This window comes from Podarcis filfolensis, assembly GCF_964270895.1.
Source record: "Podarcis filfolensis genome assembly, chromosome: 3".
Classification (NCBI taxonomy): Eukaryota; Metazoa; Chordata; class Lepidosauria; order Squamata; family Lacertidae; genus Podarcis; species Podarcis filfolensis.
The window spans coordinates 101,107,803-101,130,681 of NC_139606.1; the positions used below are offsets into that span (position 1 = coordinate 101,107,803).

The following is a 22,879-nucleotide window of genomic DNA, read 5'->3' on the forward strand; positions in this document are numbered from 1 at the left end:
ACACGATAGCTGAAACTAGATCCTAGCTACCAATCTGTGTGAAAGATAGTTGTCTCTGGCAGTTTTCTCAGTTGGTAAATCCTTAAACTTCAGGTGAGGTTAGGATACACATAGAATATAGGTTGGGGGTCTGGGGCTTGTAGAATCAGGACCTATCCTGAGAAGGGAAGGAACACCTGCACTTACTTATACAGTGGTGCCTCACAAGACGAAATTAATTCGTTCCGCGAGTCTTTTCGTCTTGCGATGTTTTTCGTCTTGCGGAGCACGGTCAGTCGCAACTGTACTTCTTCAAGCGGTTTTTTAAAAAAGGAAACAAACTTGCAAGACGTTTTCGTCTTGCAAAGCAAGCCCATAGGGAAAATCGAAAAAAACCGAAAAACTCTTTTGTCTTGCGAGTTTTTCGTCTTCCGAGGCATTCGTCTTGCAAGGTACCACTGTAAATTAAGTCCTTTTGAGTGCTGATTGTTCCAGTATGCCAATTGATGGGCATAGCTATTAAGTTTAATCCCTTCTCTCACTATAGGCAGGCATCTGGTTATGAGGAGAGCTTATTTGGAGAACCCCTGGTCTTCTAGATGTTTTACTTCAACTCTCATCATCCCCAGCCAGCATGGCTGATGGACAAGAATGTAATCCACCAGCATTCAGAGCAGGGGCCATCAACCTGTTTATCTGTGGGCACATTCAGGTGAGTGCTGTGGACAGCACTCCTTCTGGTCAGTTGTTTCTCCCAATTAGTGCCACCTCAAACTTCACTTTTCCAAGGCATCTCTGATCCAGTAGAAATACAGTGGTACCTTGGGTTAAGTACTTAATTCGTTCCAGAGGTCTGTTCTTAACCTGAAACTGTTCTTAACCTGAAGCACCACTTTAGCTAATGGGGCCTCCTGCTGCCGCTGCGCCACCGGAGCACGATTTCTGTTCTCATCCTGAAGCAAAGTTCTTAACCCGAGGTACTATTTCTGGGTTAGTGGAGTCTGTAACCTGAAGCGTATGTAACCTGAGGTACCACTGTAATCTGAACCTTGAAGAACATAAACCTTAAATAGAGTTACTCTTCCAACTTCCTCCTTCAGCTCTATGTACTTTTCAAGAGAGAAAAGAGTAAGCACCCTTACCACCAAAGGGGCAGTTGGAAGGGAATGTTCTCTCAGTAGCTTTGGTAGGTACCAGGGAAAGACTTCAAGAACATCATTGGAGATAACAAATGTCTTCTTGAGAGATGGAGTTCTAAAGAAGGCAGTGGTGAAGCCACAGTAAGAGCTGTTCAGTGGTGGAACAGACTCCCACGAGAGATGGTGGACTCTCCTTCCTTGGAGGTTTTTAAACAGCGGTTGGATGGCCATCTGTCATGGATGCTTTAGTTGCAATTCCTGTAGCTGAGATTCACTGCATTGCTACCTTGTAAGGAGTTGGACTAGATGACCGTTGGGACCCTTCCAACTCTGATTCTATGATTCCTTAATCTAGGAGTGTTTATCGTGGACACTTAAGCATGTCGTTCAGTAAAGTAGTAGTTGGAGAACTCAAATCAGTGCTTGGATTATACTGATTATTTGGACCCTTTGCAGTAAGATTCAGACCTAGTTTTGGGCCAAGGCCCACCTTGGTTGCCAAGGGAAGGTATGTGTGGGTAGGGGAGTATGACACTTAGTTTTTGGGACACCTGTTTGTTTTCAGTACCATTAACCACGGTATCCTTTTGGGCTACTTCTCAGGATTAGAACTTTACACATGATCTTGTGGCTGTTCTGATGCTTCCAGAATCAGATGGTGGTGCTGATACACTTCTGTTCCACCCCTTGGCCATTGGGGTACTTCATTGTTTCTTCTTGTCCCCATGTGGGTACAAGGCAAACTCAAGAGGGAGCAGATTCCTGATCCTACTAGAAGAAATAAACCTGTAGCTGCTATAGTCATTGTCTTCTCTTTTAACATTAAGGTCAGGGTAAGAGCACACAAACAGCCTGCCCAAGTGCAGCATTGTGTTTTCCCTTATGAGGAAAACTGTTGCATTGTGGCAGTTGTGATAGGGGGTGGAGAGTCATGTGAGGAAATGGATACAGAAGCAGATACTCCCCCAACATTTTTTGTAAATGAAAGCTACAGTCCAAAGTATTCTTAGAACACTATGTTGGGCAAGTCTTCATTTTCTATGAATGACAGTGCATGGGAAAGCTACACATTATTAACTCCAAGACTTTCCCTCACATAATGTATCCAGTCATACTTGTCATTGTGCTGTATATTTTACTAGTATCTCCAATTCATTGGATGGGTTCAAAACAAATATAGAATCCCTGTTGATGCCAAATCCAGATCAGCTAAGATCTTAAGGATTATAAATAGGCGATAGGCATTGAAGAACAAGATAGCATTTAAACTGCTTATAGCGGCTTTCCTTCAACGAAAGTCATCTTCTAATATTTTGCTAAAGTTGGAATAATTAACTCTTTAAAATTGGTTCTTTTAAGTCTCTCCTGTGTATGTTCATGGCCAGGGACTACTGTGTCAAATTGTTATTGATGATACAATGATTCATATTGTCTAAATCTACAGCTTCTGACAATTCCTGAATATATCCATATTTTAAAATCAGTGCTACATGATATAAGTGTTGAAACCATTTAGTTGGTGTTCCTTCACTTTCTCTGTCATTAATAAGAGGTGAATATTTTAGTTTGATATGGGCTTCATACACTGGTAAAGATGCAGGATTGTAAAATGTAATTTCTTGTACCCACATAAATTTAAGCACAAATAACCATTAACTGCATGTGTTTTTTATTAAAAACCAGCAAGTGAACATTTATGGAAAGTGCTCAGATTATATAGAAATATCTTTTAGAACCCCAGAGGTAGTTGCATAATGTTGCAAAAAATTACCATGTTAGCCTTTACAATCACTGGTCTAACTGTTCATAAAACAGCTGTAGAAATAGTAGTTCCAGTGGTTCAGCAAGACAGGAGTAACATATTTCTCCTCACTATAATTGTATAGTGGCAGAAGCCTGAATATGTGTTGCCAGGAGCCCGTAGTGTTTGACTAGATAAACTATCTTAGTAATTCTCATGTTTTATGGGCGGGAGACTTGATTTCTGAACTTCCATGGCTGGCGACTCTGCAGCCTCTGGGAATCCATGGCCGGCTACTCTGAACTGTTTTTCAAGTTTGTCTTGTCAAGTTTGTTTTGTACTTATTTATTAACAGGATTAAAAGAAAAGGCTATCCTCAACCCTCAAAACTAGTTCCAATCTAGCAGTCTTGTCTAAACAGTGTTCAGATTATTAGGAATGGGATCTTCTCAACAGGCTAAATGCTTTGTTTCCATAAGTCTGGTGCCAAAGTGCTTGAACTAGTCAATGAAGTAAATTTTCAGGCTTTATTGTAGAGTAAAGCAACCCTGTAAGTGGTCACTTTCTAAAGCTCAGCGTTATGTTAAGCACAGTATAAATGGGTAAACAATTCCTGGTTTCGTATGTGTTTCTGAAGCATGTACTATAAGAAGAGTGACATAAGGGCATTTTACTACATTCTTAGTTTCCTAGATTCGTTGTATAATCTAGAGGTACTAATTACTACTACTTTTTCTCTTAGGAAATTCCGAGTTAAAATAAATGTTGCATCCTGCATTATCTGAAGGCTTTCAAGCTTAATCAGTTCCTGTTGGCTGAAGGAATGTAAACCCTAAGGTTTTAGATCTGTGCAAAAATTGGCAGAGCTGCAGTTGACAGGTAAATACTGTTTTTACTGTAGACGCAGTGCAGTGGAACATATAATTGGTCTCTCTACATGTTGGAACCATATTAATTAATAGCATTTATTTGTTTAGAATAGATACCTGATAAAAAAATCCATTTCCTTTTAAACATCCATTATATCTGTGATCCTTCATTTTCAGGCTGTTAAATGGCGGTCAGCTAGTGGTATGCCTTTAGTAGTAGCAGCTTACAATTTCTGCAGTCAAATATAGGGCACCGTTAGCTGGCTTGTGACACATTTATGTATATTCTCTTACATGCATATATTCATTATGAAGTTGCCCAGCACTGCTTTAGAGAGTTTTTCATGCCTCATTCCTGTGCACTACAAATCCTGTTCCCTAGAGCTAAAGTTGGCAGTTCTAGGCAACAAGCAATTCCTGGATTTAGACTATCAGAAATGTTGGAAAGAAATAAAATAAAAGTGTACTTGCAGACATTTGTATATCCAAATGTCTATAGCTATGCTCTGCCTACACTGTCAAGAGGCAATATGCCTCTAGATACCAGTTACTGGGATTCTCAGGTCTGTAGAGTGCTGTTGCACTAAAAGTCCTGATTGCAGAGGCATTTCGTTTGCCTCTGATAACAGGATTCTAGGCTAGTTGGGCCGTTAGCCTGATCCAGGAGTGTCTACTCAAACTATTATCTAGATCCATGCTACATTGTTAAATTGTTTGTGCTCTCATAATCCAGTGACCTCCAGTGTGGGTGCCACTATTGGCCATATGCTTCATGGTATGTGGCCAGAACTGTTGGGAAGACTCATCGCACATACACTGTATCCCAGTAGAATTGATAACAAGTTGCAAAATATAACTTGATTGTGGTAGCCTTTCGAATTGCGATTACTTCCCTAAAGTTTTATTGATACTCAACTTGCTGAATAAGATAGTTGGCAAAGTTCTCTCTCCATTATTCAGAATCATTAATGAAACCTCAGACTTGTCCCTCTTAAAGCATTGTTTGCCATTGTATCTGAACTGAAAAGTTGTGATTTGCCTTTGACCTTCAAAGCAGGGTGGCATTCCTTAGTTTGGAGGGCAAGGGAAATCAGTTTGCTGGTTCAGGTAGAATGATAAATTGGTTTGCCTAAAAAACAAAAGGAATCAACAAAGCAGACCATGTAGTAAGGGTAGCTTATTGGCACAAGGCTCATTCCCCAAACAACAAACCAGATTACATGTGAAATGAGCCGTTGGAACTAGCTCACAGTTACCTGTTCATAAATGAAAGTAATAGTTTATCTCATACATGTGTTCTGAACTGAAATGCTTACATTTTGCACATAAGCAATCCTACGTATATAAATGAAGCACAACTAAAATATTTGTGAAGCGTTCTGAAGTGTATTTTAATGCTGAACGGTAGTGATCCTTTTCCGAAGATTTCATTCTAAAGCTGCTTGACTCTTAATATATTAGTCATGTGGTGGGCTGTTATGAGAGCCCTTTTGAAATTGTGCTATTATTCCTCTGTATCAGTGGCTCATAGAATGTAGCAAATGCTACCTACTTTATGTTGTGTGAAGGTAAAGTAGATGTTTCAACATACCATTTTATCACTTATGGTGGTTGTGTAGGGTAACAAAAGAATTTTGGGAGATAGTGTACTCAAGAAAATGTTTAAAAGAGTGCTTCCCAAGAACCCAGCTTATCTTTGGGGAATAATAATGACAGAAATCCCCAAAAAACAAATTAACTTATGGATGTATGTAACAACAGCTGCCCAAATTCTAATTGAACAAAAATGTAGAACAGATATTGTCCCATCAAGAGAAGAATGACATCTCAAAATACTAGAATAAATAAAATTAGCCAATCTGACAAACAGATTAATAAATAAAGATAAGAGACTGAAAGAGGATTGGATATTACATACAGATTATATGGAAAAGTATTATAACAAGAAAATAATCATAACAGGTTGAAAAAACACTCAGCAGTATATGTTACAACATGAGATTACATAAAATAATGAAAATCATTTAGAAGAGTAAGAAAATGCAGTTAAAAGGTCAGATAGGAAACCATGGAAAGAGTGGAAGGGAATTAAAAGTAAAGAGATATAGTATTTAAATAACTTGAAAGAATGTAGTTACGTTATTATTATTACTACTTGTTCATGTTTTATATTTATGCAGTTGTCTTTCTTACCATTTTGTGCATGACTGTAACATAGTATGTGTTCTCGGTGAGATATAACAGAAAAGCAAATAAGAATTTTTTTTAAAAAAAATAGATATGTCAACATTCATTGTATACCTGTAGATGTACATGAAGCAAAAGCTGCTTTTTAAATTGTAGCTTGGCCTGGTTGCGGGGAACATAAGATTCTGTGTTTATGTTGGAAGACCTTTTATTTTTTTTACTTTGTTTTTTCTTTGTGTTAACATTTCAATACAAAGGAATTAATCAAACATCTGTATGCTAGTATAGGCCATGGAAGCTCTGGTTTAGAATGGCAGAGCACCATCGTAATCAATAAATTTCTGTAATCCAGCTGTATAATGGGTGTACTTAATTGGTAAACGACATACAATTTTGATTCAGGGAAGGAAGCCACGAGACAATCTGTGCATTCATAAGAGTCCAATGGAGTAACACTTAACTGTACAACTTTATACTGGCTGTAACTGAGAAGTAAGCATGTTTGCTAATTTCTGTTTAAAGAAGCAAATAAAGCACCCTCCCCTTACACATGGAAACCAGTATGGTGGGGTACAGGGTTGCATACATTAGTTCTCTGTGTGCAAGATGTATTTTATATGGAGGAGCTTTCATGTTCATTACTTTCCCACCTACAGTCTGGTGCTACAGTCCCTAGAGGCCTGCATGAGTAGATTGCTTTCATAATACTTAAAAGGAAAGGATAAGGACAATGAACAGCAGATATTAGTAATCTTTCTGTCTGCCATGACAATCTATTGTTCACCATAGTTTTGGCAGCCATGGTCAGGTTGTGTTGAATGTTTCAAACAGTTCTTTGCATGATTTCTAGTTGATACGACTTGTATTGATGGTCACATTTTGTTTTGCAGATTTCTTTGCAAATTAGGTAAACATGGGTGCATTTTTGGATAAACCAAAAACTGAGAAGCATAATGCTCATGGGGCAGGAAATGGGCTGCGCTATGGCCTCAGCAGTATGCAAGGATGGAGAGTGGAAATGGAAGATGCTCACACAGCTGTTGTAGGAATTCCTCATGGTTTAGAGGACTGGTCCTTTTTTGCTGTTTATGATGGTCATGCAGGATCTCGTGTGGCAAATTACTGCTCAAACCACTTATTAGAACACATCACTAACAATGAAGACTTCAGGGGAACAGAACAGCCCGGCTCTGCTCTTGAACCTTCAGTGGAAAATGTAAAGAGTGGAATCAGAACTGGCTTTTTGAAAATTGATGAGTACATGCGCAATTTTTCAGACCTCAGAAATGGCATGGACAGGAGTGGCTCAACAGCAGTGGGAGTTATGATTTCACCTGAGCACATTTACTTTATCAACTGTGGAGACTCTCGTGCTGTTCTCTATAGGAATGGACAAGTCTGCTTCTCGACACAGGATCACAAGCCTTGCAATCCAAGGGAGAAAGAGCGAATCCAGAATGCAGGAGGGAGTGTCATGATCCAGCGTGTTAATGGCTCGTTAGCAGTTTCTCGTGCTCTGGGGGACTATGACTACAAATGTGTGGATGGCAAAGGTCCTACAGAACAACTTGTTTCTCCGGAACCTGAGGTTTATGAAATTGTAAGAGCAGAAGAAGATGAGTTTATTGTCTTGGCTTGTGATGGAATCTGGGATGTAATGAGCAATGAGGAGCTCTGTGAATTTGTTAAGTCTAGGCTTGAAGTATCGGATGATCTGGAAAAAGTGTGCAATTGGGTAGTGGATACTTGTTTACACAAGGTATGCAACTTACTCTTTCTCTCCAAATAATTGAATAAAGTTTTTCTTTTTTTGCAAAATCAGAAAACTTCCTCTAGTAAAATAGCATTGAAAGGATAGTTTCTCAGTAAAGAATGAGGCAGTGCAAATTCATGCAATTGCAAGCTTGTTAGGAGATCACCCAGCTATTGGATTTATGATTTTGAAGGAGGATTGATAAAATCCAACTTCAGTAGTGCAGCTTAGTACATTTGAAAATGATTATTTTTGACAGTGTTTCTCAGTATTCCGAAGATGAATGTAGAAGGCTTGGATTGCCAGAATTGAGCAGTTTTTTCCTTGAGTATCCTGAAATGTTTTTAAATGAACTTTGATTATCAATATATTAAAAGGAATGTCAATGAATGGTGCAGCATTTCTTTTCTACTAATGGTTGTGCAAATTAAGGTGGAAATAGATATCAAGGAATAAAGTAAAATACGTTCTTAACCACAATAGGTCACATGAGAAACATGTGTTTAGGAACATACAGTTACTTAAACAAAATCTGAGTTAAGAAATGTGTGTCAAACCAGTAGTATTTAAGATTTTTAAAAATTTACACTGAATAATCAGGTGGTCTGAAAGAGAGAAGCTAAATCTCAAATTTGTACTATTTTTTTCCTCCCAAAATATAGGGAAGTCGTGATAACATGAGTATTGTTCTAGTTTGCTTTTCAAATGCTCCTAAGGTCTCAGATGATGCAGTGAAAAGAGATGCAGAATTGGATAAGCACTTGGAATCACGGGTGGAAGGTAAGAAATTGCATTCTGAATTAGAAGCTTCCTTTAGTTGGTGATGCACACAAACACACACCCAAGCTCCCAGAAGCAACTAAAGAGCTTTCGTCAAAATTTCGCTGGAGTATAGCACCAGTACAGCTAAAGAGAATTTTTGGTCATAAATGTACATCTGAACCACAGGAATCCGGAGAGTAACCTAGTGTAATTGCTGGTATTTTTGTCTCGGCTTATACAGATAGTTCAGCTCCAAAATTCAGTTTCTTATTTGAAGAATATGCATTATCTTGCAAATCTGCCCACTGGCCAATTATTAGTAGTGCAAGGTGTTAACGTTTTAAAGCATGGTACAGTTTCTACTATTGTGCCAGCAGATGCATTGGGACTTCTTCTCTTCCCACTTCTGCACCTCCCCCCCATCTTCTTCAGAGAGTCCTCCAATCCTCAAGCAGATTTTTAGGGTGAACAGGGGGAGGGGGCTGCCAGAAAGAGGGAGGGAAAGTCCCGTTGCTCTTGGACCAACCCATTGGGTGCCACTCATATTGTAAAGTTAGGAATGTTAGCTCATCTTTGATTAAAACATAAACTCTAATTAAGCATAGCAAATTCTTTTACAGAGCAGGCAAAGTGGCTTATATTTTTCAGCTACTGTAGCTATGGGATAATTTGGATTGGTGTATGTGGCTTGATATGCTGAACTGGCAACACCACTATTCATATTTCATAAGCTCTCTCTACATAAGAATAACTGCCTGGAAGGTTAAAATATACTCAAAGTCCTGATGCATATTTGGTGTGTGTTTACAAACTTGAGATTTTACTCAGGAACATAGTGAGTTGAATTATGAAATATCTGTGTTTTTAAATCAACCTGAAGTTTAATTGGGAGATGAGAAATAGCCAGAAACCTTAGTTTGATGGTATATTTTTGTGGTAGTATATGGTACCAATTTTACTTGAGTACAGGCTATTTTCAGTATAAATTACTTCAGATGTAAGCCACTTCCCCCTACCCCACCTCCTTTTGAAGTGTTTCTTATGAAGCTGACATCCTGTTCATATAAGAGGGTGCAAGGAGTGAAGTATCTTCAAGTTAGAAGGAGGTTAGGGGCATGGGTAAAGTCAGGGATTCACCACCTGTGCCCTTTCAGGTGATGCTGTACTGGAACTCCTATCAGCCCCAGGTGATGGTCATGGATCTAGAGAATTTTAGTCCAGCAACATCTGGAAGGTCACAGGCTTCCCACCCCTCATATAAATGCCAGTATGTTCTGAGAGAAGCTGGTATTGCTTTTCAAAGACCTCAGTATCTTTTACTTTCATATATTTTGGGAGAAATGGAAGGATAACATTCAGACCTTGAGAATAGAAACTACTATTTTGCATAATGGACTTTTGAATATTGCATTTATACATTTTTTGGAAGCTCTGAAAGGAATACCGGTGTAAACTTAGCATTCTAGTTCTACCTACTCATATTAATTTGATGCTGCTCTACTTTTGCTTTCTGACCCACAAAATCAATAACCAACTTTTCCCCCTCAGTTCTGTTTTGTGAAGTTTTGTAGGCTCTCTATTTAAACCAGAGTGGCTGATAAACGTGACTCATAACTAAGTTTTCTGGAAAGGTTTGAATTGGAAGATATTCCTAGGCAAATTAGGCTAATTTGGATATGGTTATTTGCATCAGAGAATTGCCAATTTGCATTGGAAAACTATTCTGATGCCCTAGAATAGGATACAATTTAGCATATTTATTTTACTTGTATTAAATAAACAAAGCTTTACAATACCCCATACTATATTTTGCCCCAATACAGCAGAAATATTTTACCTGAAATATTCAAGGGCAGGAAATTAAAACACACTTAATGTAGTTTAAACATTATATTACATATAATTCCTTATTGGAATACTGTAATTGTAAAAATTTAAAGTACAATAACATTTACTTCCCCCATGTTGTAGTAATTTAAGGTGGGGGGGTGTTATCCAGTGCTCTACTTGTGGAGTTGCACTTGTGCAGTGGAACACCCTCTAAATCTGCTTCGGAGGGTCATCCAATCCTCTGGAGCAGATTTTGAGGCGGTGTGGGGAGTTGTAGGGGACAGGAAAGAGTGGAAAGTTCTTCTGCACAAGTGAAAGTGCTGTTCTAGTGAAACAGCAGCATTGGATATGGCCAAAAGCTACTGAAAACCGTTTAAACTGAAAACCAAAGAATTAGGCATACTTGCAAGGCATGAGGACCTAAAAAATGTTAGTTACAATTTTGAAATTGCCAATCTTGCCTAATACTGTATTTGCAGTAATGAACTTATGAAACAAAAAAAATTCCATGGAAATAATGCTCAGAAAAGTTGTCCGCATCACCTCTGATAATGGAGTAAGATGTGGAGATGTGTTGACATCATCTTCAACCAAGTGTATGTTTCTGCTCACGTGGCCATGTTTGATAACTCAGGTCTGCACACCTTACTTGTACTCAGTCCCAGAAAGATTAAAACTGTGACCAAACAGTGAAAAGTGCACCATGTGAAGCTAAAGTCTGCACCTCGTATAGATTACTATAAATATGTATGATTTCTTTTTACATAAGCCTTCAATCTTTATAATAACCGGAATTAAAGTTCCCTCCCCCCAGCCATTAGATATCTTCACCCTTATTGACCATGAAGGTTTCAGCAGGCATTGCTCTCACTTATTGACCAGGATAGGCTGAAGGGATCCCTAGTTAGATGGCTTGGTTCCTGTCTGTATTGATAATGGGGGGAACTGGTTTAGGGTACTTGGCTACGCTCCACACTTCATGCTATAAAGCACCTACTGAAGAGGCAGATGCAACATTGAATTCAAAGGGCCACTGTCTTATTTGAACAATCAACAAAATTGTTTGGGTCATCTGTGTATGGGGCTTTCAGTTTTTTTCTGTTTGCTTCCTTGATTTAACTATTGCAATGTACTGTTAAAGGATGTATCTTGAAAGCCTCACCCAGTAAGCTTGCAGAATTGACCTGCTTATCAAACATTTTCTTGGAATCTCTTCATTTAACTCCTAGAAGTTCCCCTGGATACAATACTTGGCATTGTCTGAGCTAATGGTTGGTTGTAAACTTTTTTTTATTAGCTTCTCAAGCTTCCTTGCAGATCCTGACTGGGTACAAAATTAAATGTGTTTGTTGTCCTTAACAGTGTGGTGAAAGAGTTTTGTGAGTTGGAATGGGGTGAATAATGATCAACTAGATGATGAAATATGTCTTCATGACAGTACCTATTTCAAGGGTTAAATGAAATCTTTTATTTAGTATTAATATTGTCTAGGATAGTTGTTAGAATAGTGCATGGATGAGCTTTTTCAAGTACTAAAAAGTACTACATTCAGATAAGTTACTGTTTGAAAACATTAGTTTTTAGGGACACTTGCAGGTAATCGAGCTGTTAGTTAACTTATTATACAGTCTGGTCATAATGCTGTAGAAAATACAGCATAGCGTTTGGGTGGAATGGAATGGAAAATTATTATCTAGATGGGTGTTACCTAATATGCCCAAGTTGCTTACCTTTGTGCAGTTCTTGAACTATAGAAGTATGTGTATACCATTATCAGGGCACCTTGAGTCTTGTTTGAATCAGGAATGGAAATGGCATTGGAAAAATATATAGACTAATTCAGCTGGAAAATTCACAGCCTAACATTAGGTCAGTGTGAAATTTAGCTGTCCACTTCCCACTGTGGTCTCCTTCTCTCCAGCTTACAGTCCTGGGAATCTCAGCAGGGACAGACTTTGGTACTATGGTGCCCTGAGCTAGGCCAAAATTAGGTGCCCCCCTCTCAACTCTCTTGCCATCCTGGGCTTTGGAAAGGGGGCACGAGGGCTCCAGTGGTGTCCTAGGGCCCTCCCATTTCTCCAAAGCTGGGTAAGTGTTAACTAGGCTTTGGGAAGGAAACTATAGGACTCCCTCAGGACTACCACACCACCTTCCCGTAGCTGGGCAAGTGCTTACTGGCTGCGCTTTCTGCTGTGGGGAACTGGTTGTGCTGCCCTAAAACCACCTCTGATCTCAGTGCTCAGAAGAAGGGGTCCTACACTGCTGCTTTGCTGCAATAGTGCCAAATACTGTTTAAAATTAACTATAAATGTTTAAAGTTACTTAAACTGTTATGGCAAAGCAGCAGCAGTGCAGGTGCACTGTGGATGATCACAGTGTCTTGCTCTGTGAAAGGCCCCTTCAAGACATAGGGAGCTGCCTTATACCAGGTGAGGCCACTGTTCTAGCTCAGTATTGCCTACACAGACTGGCTCTCCAGAATTTCAGACAAGAATCTTTATTGGCTACATCCAGAAATGCCAGGGATTGAAACTGGATCTTCTACATGCAGAGCAGATGATGTAGCACTGAGCTACAGTCCCACCCCTCCTCAAACTGATATTTGGGGTGGGCGTGCCAGAGTGTACTTGAGTTGCTGCCACTTTGACATCAGATAAGGAAGCATGGCTAGTGAATAGGAGAGTGGGCTAGCCAGAAGCATGGTGGCGTTGTCTTGATGGTGGTGGGTAGGCTTGTCAGCAGCAGATGTGGGTACACAATCTGTGGTCCCTCCCAATCCAATTCCAATAAATATCTGTTGCTTGTAGACATAGGACATTACAAATACAGTAGAATCCTATTAGCACAGACATAAAACGTCGATAAATATATTCTCCATTTAAAATGCAGTCAAAATAATAGACATAACACTTCCTGGGGTTACCCTTATATTTAGCTTGCTCAAATTAACAAGTCATCTTTACAAACCACTGACATTTGGTTCAGGTTTCTCACTCGTGGCTCAGTGTGACTCATGATGGGATCAGTTTTGCCCACACAAAGGTTCCACCACGTGTGCACGCCTGACAGTATTTTGCCTCAATGTTAAGCACTTTTTGCTGAATATACTAAGTTTATTAAATGTTCAGCATAGTCAGCCACCTACTTCATCTGTCTACGTGGTTTTGGTTCTTGGAGAATGTTAATCTGGGTGCTATCTTCAAATTTTTTTTTAAGTGGGTTGGCTAGTTTGTCCTTCTCTGGGTGAGACTTGCAGGCTGGAACTGAAGGGAATTGAGTCCAACATCACTTGGAGGGCCCCATGGCTACCCAAATGTACCTGATTGTCTAGCATAATTTATATTGTTTATCGACCACTGTGCCACAAAGTCCTATATAAGCTTACCTGGTTTTGCACCTTTGCATGTTGTTGAGAAAATAAGATTGTGTGTCTTATCTAGGTCAGTTCACATGCAGAACCATGCCATGTTTGGTACTCTAAGAATGAGGCTTGTACTGTTGCCTTCAACCTGGAGAACTATGGTTTGCACCTGCCTCAATCCCTGCCTTAAATCCTGGTCTGCAGGGGAAGCACAAATAATACATGTTAATTGTTTGATATGTTAGATTAGTAGAAGTGTCCTACCCTCATGTCCAGAAGGTTCCCAAGTCTGACCACGCTCAATATCCATTCACTGAGTGTGGATGTCTACACAGGGGCATCTGGAAGTCTCTAGTCATTGGTTTCTTCTGTGTAGTTACACATGCTCAGTGCATAGATGTCAAGGGTAGAGCCACCAACAGAACTTCCATGTAAACCATGTGTGACAGCTTAATGGCTCTTCTGGGGAAACTGGTGGAAAGTATTGTTAAATATATGGGACGCGGGTGGCGCTGTGGGTAAAACCTCAGCGCCTAGGACTTGCCGATCGTCAGGTCGGCGGTTTGAATCCCCGCGGCGGGGTGCGCTCCCGTTGCTCGGTCCCAGTGCCTGCCAACCTAGCAGTTCGAAAGCACCCCCGGGTGCAAGTAGATAAATAGGGACCGCTTACTAGCGGGAAGGTAAACGGCGTTTCCGTGTGCTGCGCTAGCTCGCCAGATGCAGCTTGTCACGCTGGCCACGTGACCCGGAAGTGTCTTCGGACAGCGCTGGCCCCCGGCCTCTTAAGCGAGATGGGCGCGCAACCCCAGAGTCGGACACGACTGGCCCGTACGGGCAGGGGTACCTTTACCTTTATTGTTAAATATAAAATAAAGCATATAGAAGAACAAGTCTTGTTGAAGCAGAGCCAGCATGGCTACTGCAGGGGCAAGTCCTGCCTTAATAATCTATCAGAGTTATTTGAGTGTCTACAAGCACTTGACATAGTGTACTTGGACTTTCAAAAAGCTTCCAGCAAGGTACTTCTAAGTAAATTCAGCAGTCACTGAATAAGAGGAGTGGTCCTCTTGTGGATCAGGATTTGGTTAGGTAGCAGGAAGCTACCTAACTTAGACCTACTTGGACAGCTTCCCAAATGAAGAAATGAAGAAAGTGGAGTCCCCTAAGGGTCAGTATTGGGACTTGTGCTTTTTAACTTGTTCAAAAATGATCTAGAATTAGGTGTGAACAGAGAGGCAACCAGGTTTGCTGATGATAGTAAAAATTCTTCAGAGTCACTAATACAGAAAGATTATGACAGGATTCCAAAGGATTCTCCAGACTGAGTGAATGGGCAGTAAAATGGGGAAGAAAGTTAAGTTATTTTGTTATTGCCTATATGAAAGCAAGGTGGAAGTCTGGCAAATTGGAAAATAGTGCATTCAGGCTAGATTATTTTCCATTTGATAAAAAAAAACATATCATCATGGAGAGGATCCCATCCCATGCTGCATCCTATGTTTCCCCTCCTCTAAGTGCTACTGTATGTGGTTATTCCTAGGCTTACCCCTAGATTGTTCCACTCAAACAAAGGCCATTCTCCTGTTCCTCATAGTAGTTGTTGGAGTGAGACAGGACTCATGGGGTATAATGCTATGTTCTATCTTCACTGTGCCTCCCAGCACCATTTGCTGGGAATTGCAAGTGGAGAGGCTGTCACTGTACTCAGATTCTGCTTGTGGGTATCTCATGGAGATCTGGTTGGCCGCAGGACATAGGATGCCTTTTGGCCTGATCCAGCTGGCACTTCTTTTATTATGGGGAGTTAGGGGTAGGGCAACTGAATAATTTCAGGCCTGTAAGTTCCCAAGAACAACCTCTGCAATGGAATATGTTTACAAATGGCATGCAAAATGAAAATTAGTTGCACAGCGGCTATATAGTGACTAGATTTCCACAAAAACCTCCTTGACATTTCAGTGTGGTTCTTTAATCTTGAGAAGAATGAAAATCTTTCACAACAACCTGCCAAACATATCATCTATTTATTCCCAATATAAACTCTGTTATTAGCAGGTACACTGAAGTTAAGATTATTGTGGTATAGAGAAATTTATGTGAGAGGCTTAGCCAGAATGGTTTGTGTGTAAGGGGAAAATCTGAGAGCTAAGTATAAAGGTAAGTTGAGTTTCATGCATTTTGTCTTATTAGACAAAGAAAGTAATGTAAATCATAATCAGGAATTCAGGGGGAATCTTGCATTTCAATATATCTATCACTTTCTGAATTGGTTCAGTTTCCACCTTTTGTAAAATAAGTATTTTGAACCTGAAAGGCATTCATATAGAACTGGCATTAAATCGTTTATAACTAAATTGTACAAAATTCAGTTAATACAATCATCAGTTTATTACGGCCATAGACCAGCAATTTCCAATTAATACTAAATTTGGAAGTTCTTTATCTTTAAATATGTGTTTGGTAACTTACATTCTTCGTGAAAGTTGCATCCTCAGAGGAAAGAACTCAAAAAATAGGAAAAAATAATTGCTACTAAATTTGCAAAACAGTAAAGGCAACTCATGGAAGCTATTGTGCTGGTTTTTCTACTCCTCTGGTTACAGGACACTAGTTTCCTTAAAGAGTGGTGTCGGAAGCTTGGTTCCTCTAGTATACTTACAAGAGGATGGCTGAGCACTTCCCTATTGATTAAAAGTACTCATACTTAAGTTAACCTTACTTCATTTGTGGTAAAGTTGGTTGAATGGCCTGAAGTGAGCAAGTACGCCACTTAACAGCCTGTAGTTCTGTAAACTTGTGCAAGAATCCACACTGACAGTACATTCCCCTACTTAACTCCAAAGGTAGTGGTTGTTTGGCCATGCTTCTGAGCTTTATAGGTGCTTTTCCTAACAACCAAGAAACTTAATGGGCTCAGATGTTTGTGGCATTTACATGTCTAAATACATTTGCTACAATCAGTGCTTGCTTGGTCCCACATTGTGGGGATTTGTAGCACTACATTTTATACTACAAAACTTGTTGCAAGAGGGACTTTGTGAAGGACCCTTGCATGAAGTGCTTGTACTATCGGGAAGCTTGCTAAAGAATTTAATGCTTGTCCCCAGTCTAGGGGGATCCATTCCATTGGTGCACAAAGTAAGGAGATTTTTAGTATCATTTCTGTACTCTGCCCACATGCCGCATAACTTCAGAAGTTTAAAAGCCTAGCTTATTATGTTTTTCAGGAAGAACTACTGTTTGGTAATTGCAATAAAATATGTTATTTCCTTCAGTGGAATAATTACCTTTGTCTGGCCACTAGGCTGAGCACTTCTAAGATGCAGTATGTTCAAAATGTACCATAGATCATGATGCATCAAACCGATTAAAAGGAGGAGCAGTGTCTTTATTACCACAGACAATTTCATATACAGGATAGCTCATGTATAGTGTTAAGCCGAAATATTCAACATAATAAGTTACCCATATTTTTTCAACCCTATGTGTGCTGCTTTTGATTTTTTTCTCTACAGGAATTGCCCAAGTCATTCAATGTCCTGTACGTTGGATGAACTGTAACAACTTTAAGTGACACATACTTGACAAGAAATGAGAGTTAGAGTATTGAAGGACTTTTATTTCAAGATAGAAGAATATAAAGAAAACAGAAGAGAATTCAGAAGAGCAGACTTATTTTTCCCTTACTTTTTTCTTTCACTTCAGATTTCGCCTAATTCCAATAAATACTCTGGCCATTGACAAATGTCTATTGTTTTCTTAATTAAGTAGCTTGAATTGGAACTGTGGTCCAAGAGATGTAGAGATTGTAGGTTTGCATAATTTTTCACAGAACAGGATTGCAGAAAATCCTTTGGGGCAATATGATTTCTTGACTTCACATAACAAGGGAATGTGTTAGAAAGCTTCATAACTTAGATTTTTTTATTTGCGTTGGGTGTTTAAATTAATCTTTCAGGTTTAATCAAGAATTCACATGTTACCAAGTTTTGGTGGGAGGAATGTTTGAGGGATGTTTTTGGAACTTGCACATCACCCTTGAAAACAACAAAACTATTCTTTCCACAGTTTTGTGTACATTTATGTGAATATAGTCAACCTGTTGAAAAGAGATGAGAAGTGTGTCTATGGTGTAAAGATACAGTGAAGAGAAAATACCTACAGCTTAAATGCACTTTTATAAATAGTAGTCAGCAATCATGTGTACTTCCTTTTGTTGTGGAAGAATGTCTAACTGACCCACTCTTGATTTGCAGCTTTTTATTTCCTTATTCTATAAATCAGCACATTAACTGCTATTATTTTATCTTTCTGGATTTTGAACTGGATGTGGATGAAATGTGAAGGCAAATAATAAGAATTATTGCACTAAGACTTCTATAGTTGAGCATAGCTTGATCATGGGAGTCCAAGTAAGCTCTAGAGTAACTACAAGGGTAATGGCTGTATTTTATTGGGGCTCTTTAATATGATGAAGGAACGGTGGGGGGGGGATGAAGGTGGAGCTAGAAAGAAAAAGCCAGTTGAAAACTGCTTATACAACATTGTCTTCTGTTGAATATATTTCCCACCTAAAGCCACCAGGCGGTTGATTGAACCTTCTGTCAGTTTTCATTGAAGAATAGCATCCTTTAATATATTAGCTCATATTTTTCATTGAGGATAGAAAGGTATTGTTGGAATATAGGTAAGCATCATAGTGGCAGTGATGATAAAAGGAAGTGTAGAGCGGATGAATGGAGCCAGAGAGCTGGATGTCAAAATAAATAAGCAATTGTGAAAGAAGGTTGAAGGAAAAAGGTAGAAGGATGAAATGAAAATGCAGTTCTCTAAATGGTAATGAAAACTGGAAAAATATTACTAGATAAACTAGATAGGCAATCTTGCTTGGGACAGATGAAATTTTAAAACTCCAGACATGGAATCCGTGTGAGAGAAGATCTAGCTGTGAAGCTTCAGAGCGTCTTGTTCTCCATGTTTCTTAGAAGTTGCACTGCTAGTCCAATGCGCAATTTCCTATTTAGATTACTGTATAATTTAAAAATATGTCAGGATCATAATAACTGTGCAAATGAGATTTTACACACAAGAGTTTCCATAGCAAATAGAACACCTTGGAGAAGTGTTTGTATGTGCCTGTGCATACATCTGTCATTATTTGGGAGAGACCATGACTGCATTGCAGCCATGTACAAAATACTGTAAAGTTGAATTCTCTAGATAGGGAATGAGAAGCCCAAAAATGTCTACTTGAGATCACTTTAGCTGTGTAGTCAGGCATTTCTAAGTTGGAGAATTATGCTGACCTTGGTAATTTTTTTCTCCCTCTAATATGAGCAGTAAAACAGGAATATTCCTATTGATTCTGTTCTCCAACCTAATCAGTGTTGGATTGTGCACTACTACCTCAATTTTCTAAGTGGGCATGAACACAAAACTATTGCCTTCCGTATACTAGGTGCTCAGCATCTCTTCTCCACACACACACCCTCCACCCACACACCCACACCCTTAGTGGTCATTTTGTAAAGCTTGCTTTCTAGGGCATGTGTGAAACTAGTGCCCAAAAGTAAGGAATATACACATACAATCCCACAGTATAGGCTGATGCATTGAAGTTTTGCTGTAATCTCTTTGGTTTGGAACACAGCCAACCTTTCAGACTGATACTAAAATAACAAGTTGTCCATCCCTTTTTTAAATATATGGAAAACAATTGCTACATGTTGCGAAACACTTTATTGAGTGTATTATTTTGCTACACCTTCATGCAGGTAACATTTTTATATAGTTCTTGATGTGCACGTGTATTTGTACCAGGTCTGAGATATTTGCATTGAGTATCACGTGTAGGGTTTTCTGTGTCTCCTCTTGGTTGTAATAATTTGAGCATTTTCTTTTAACTAGAAATTATGGAGAAGTCGGGCGAAGAAGGAATGCCGGATCTTGCTCATGTAATGCGCATTTTGTCTGCAGAGAATATTCCAAACTTACCACCAGGAGGTGGTCTAGCTGGCAAGTAAGTGCAGAATGTCAATGAAACTCTTAATTATGGCTTTGAAACGGTGTATACAGGCTTACATCTTATATTGCTAAATTGTTCAGCCTGTCTTCTACATGCTATTCATTTCATAAAAGTGTAATTCAATCATCACTCCCACACATCTGAATGGAGGAAAGCTGGGCTGGGCTTGTTGACACATGCAGGTATTTTAATCTTCCTTTGTGACTGATTTAAATGTATGGCATGGGCATATCGTTATTGCTGCATCTTTTTTTAACTACTTGCAGAAGCCAACAGTTTCAGTTGTATTTTTATCCCGCCCTTTCTTCAAGACATGGCAGAGATGCATTTTAGCTTAACGCTCTGTGTGGTAGGTAGGCTTGAGGAGGAAGAGTGTGCCCAAGACCACACTGTAAACCTAAGAGCCACTTCGGCAAAAGTGCTTTGGAGCTGTCTTTCAGAATGGCAGGTGGGGATGGCAAGTTGTTGAATGTCTTCCATGTAGCCAGTGTTTTGCACATTTACACAACAGCTCATGAAACAGTGCCATTGGCAAAATTTCTGGCCGCCAGTTGGGAAGCCTATAAGCAGAGCAATAGATTCCCGCTGTTTAGCCATCTTGACTAATAGAGCAGATTGTTTACTTTTGTATGTGAAAACCTGCTCAAAACATAACTTAGAATTTTACCTTTGTCTAGGCGAAATATTATTGAAGCTGTTTATAACAGGCTGAACCCACACAGAGAGAATGATGGGGTAAGTTCTACATTTGATTGCTAGCATTTATTGATGCAAGTAAATTATAATATTTCAGTGGGGGATGTTATAACTGTGTGTTTGCAAGTGCATTGTTCCATGCCACCAAAAAATACATTGAATTTAAAGGGTTAATGGATCCTCCTGGGATGTCTTGTTCTGAAGAAGCAAACTGCTGCTATTGCTCTATACCAGAATGTAGGGTCACCAATATAAGCATTTCTTTAAGACTATATGCTTACAGTAAATAGGTGAGAGACAGACATAAATGTGTGGCACCTAATGTTGAGACTTCTTCATTTGTTAGGCCTTTATCAAATATGCAACTGGTTTTCCTGTTAGGTACAATTTAATTTGTTGTGCCATCTTGCCTAGTAGAAAGGCAATAGGGTGATCAAGTGGATACATTTATTTATTTTAATTTCCTAAACCACCCTTCAACTAGTAGATTCCAAGATAGTGTATATTAATAATAATAATAATAACTCATTTGTTCAAGCAATTAAAAAACACACAAATAGTAACTATTAAGTAGAGGCCATAAAATAAATTTAAAATGTATAAACAAATATGTGGCTGGGGAAACACAGCCAGGTTGGCAGGGTATAAATAAAATTATTATTATATATCACCCTGGTACTGAGAGATTCTAGTGTCAGCACCAATCAAACCTCCTTGGCAGAAGGTGTTCCAAAATTGAGGTGCCTCCACAATAAAGGCTCTCTGCCTTCTATGCACACAGTAAGAGAGGGGCTATTTATGATTAAGTGATATGAAACACTGGTTTCTGTGGGAATAGTACAGTGAGATAATTTAGGTAAGACCTGATGCTATGGTTTGAATACTTAATTAGTTTTCTCCCATTGATCCAACTGTTTTCTATGAAAGCCAATTGGACTCTTTTGTTTTCCACTTAGAATTGGCAAACTAGGAAACTTAATTTCACTACTAGTATACAGGTTTCAAAATACTTTCCCAGGCTTTCTTAGCATATCTAGATTTCCCTGTCAGAGACATCCTTGGCAAGGTGTATAGGTTTGCAAGGAATCACAAGTTTCTTATTTCCTGACTCCACCTACATTTAATAACGATGTGCTATTTCAGTAAGCTAACTTTACTATGTAATGTAAAATAGCTTAAGCTTTGAGCCATGAGTATTCAGAGCTCCCAACAAAGTAATCTAGGCCCCAAAGAGTGAATTTGGTATGCTGTGTTCTGTTTTAGTTTTGGCATAGGTGTTGTGCTTAGTTAGCTAAACTTTCATATGGAAATGTGAATTGTAAATGCCTGTAATAACTGCAGAGAAGAATACAGAATAACCTAGATGATGCATAGTAAAAGGTGTGTTTCTCAAAAATTGGCTTGTAGAAATGTGTGCTAATGTGAACAGCTTAATTAAAATGTGCTAAAAGTACACAATCTCTAGTTTGTTGAAATAAGCATTTTTAACGTAATTTTTTAATAAATTCACTTGGAAGAAAGTCCCATAAATTTCAACTGAATTAGATTTTCTGTTCTCAGCCTTGGTCTTGGAGTGCTGTTGGTGATGTTTTCCCATTTTTCTTTCCTTCAGATATTAAAAAGTGTGCTATCACATTGATCTACATGAATACATTCTTGTGCACTAATAATGTATTCATTGGCATTTCCCCTTCAGGGATAGAGTAGATCAGAACTTCTATTTTTTGTACTCTCATAATAGCATAGGAGGTGTGTTTTCTGTGTTTCCCAATGCAAATGAAACTAATTTATACTGAGTCACACCATTGTTCCATCTAGCTCACCGCTGTCTACCAGGGTTGCAGTTGTGGGAAAGTCTCAGCAGAATCTGGAGATGGTGCTAATTGAACTTACCTGTAGTTCCTTTTGCAGTCAAAGAATGTGCTTTTTCAGAGTTATGAAGCAGGAACAGTAGTTTCTCCCACTAATGTAGACTGTTCTGCACAGAGTTATGGGCCCATCCAGCTGCTTCTGACTCTGATTTTGGGAACCTTAATTGAGCTTTTCAGTGTTATGCTGAATTGTCAGATTTGGTGGCTCGGAATAGGGCCATGGTGAACAAGTGAGATAGAAACTGGGAAAGAGTGCAAGCTTTCCATTTAAAAAAAACAACACCACATACTTTTATTAATCCGTATTTTCAAGATAGCCTACAAAAGAGAACCGTAAAACAAATATAAAACAGATCAAAAACATCAGAAACAAAAGCAATTATCGTAGCAACAATAAAAATACAAGAAGCAGTAGATTTAAAATCCAAGGTTTCCAATTTCTGATACAGGCTTAAAAATCTCACCTGCTCTGTGGGTTTTTACAGGCCTAGTATGTATTTTATTTGCTTAGTTCTGTGGCATAATGGGTGGAGGCTTCCGTATGTTGCAATTAATGCGATGTTAACAGATGCCCCACTTACTTCATTACTGAAAGTTTATTTATGTGGCTGAATTGGCCCACAACACTCAGAAATACCTGCCATTTATATCCATAATATAGAAAAC

At 39.0% G+C, this 22,879-nt stretch overlaps 1 protein-coding gene across 9 annotated transcripts in view; it reads left to right on the plus strand.

Annotated features, from left to right (window-relative positions):
• PPM1B (protein phosphatase, Mg2+/Mn2+ dependent 1B) overlaps positions 1 to 22,879 on the plus strand; it is a 41,343-nt gene that overhangs the window by 11,660 nt on the left and 6,804 nt on the right. For 6 of the 9 annotated variants that reach the window (XM_083605489.1, XM_083605493.1, XM_083605491.1 and 3 more), the window contains exons 2-6: positions 3,602 to 3,738; positions 6,806 to 7,674; positions 8,331 to 8,448; positions 19,529 to 19,640; positions 20,324 to 20,381. In XM_083605489.1, the coding sequence (XP_083461615.1) occupies positions 6,829 to 7,674; positions 8,331 to 8,448; positions 19,529 to 19,640; positions 20,324 to 20,381 (1,134 nt within the window). In that variant the 5' untranslated portion in view covers positions 3,602 to 3,738; positions 6,806 to 6,828. Of the gene's footprint in view, positions 1 to 3,601; positions 3,739 to 6,805; positions 7,675 to 8,330; positions 8,449 to 17,136; positions 17,367 to 19,528; positions 19,641 to 20,323; positions 20,382 to 22,879 lie in introns of those variants that run through there. The other 3 variants (XM_083605494.1, XM_083605490.1, XM_083605486.1) reach the window with 2 other exon arrangements.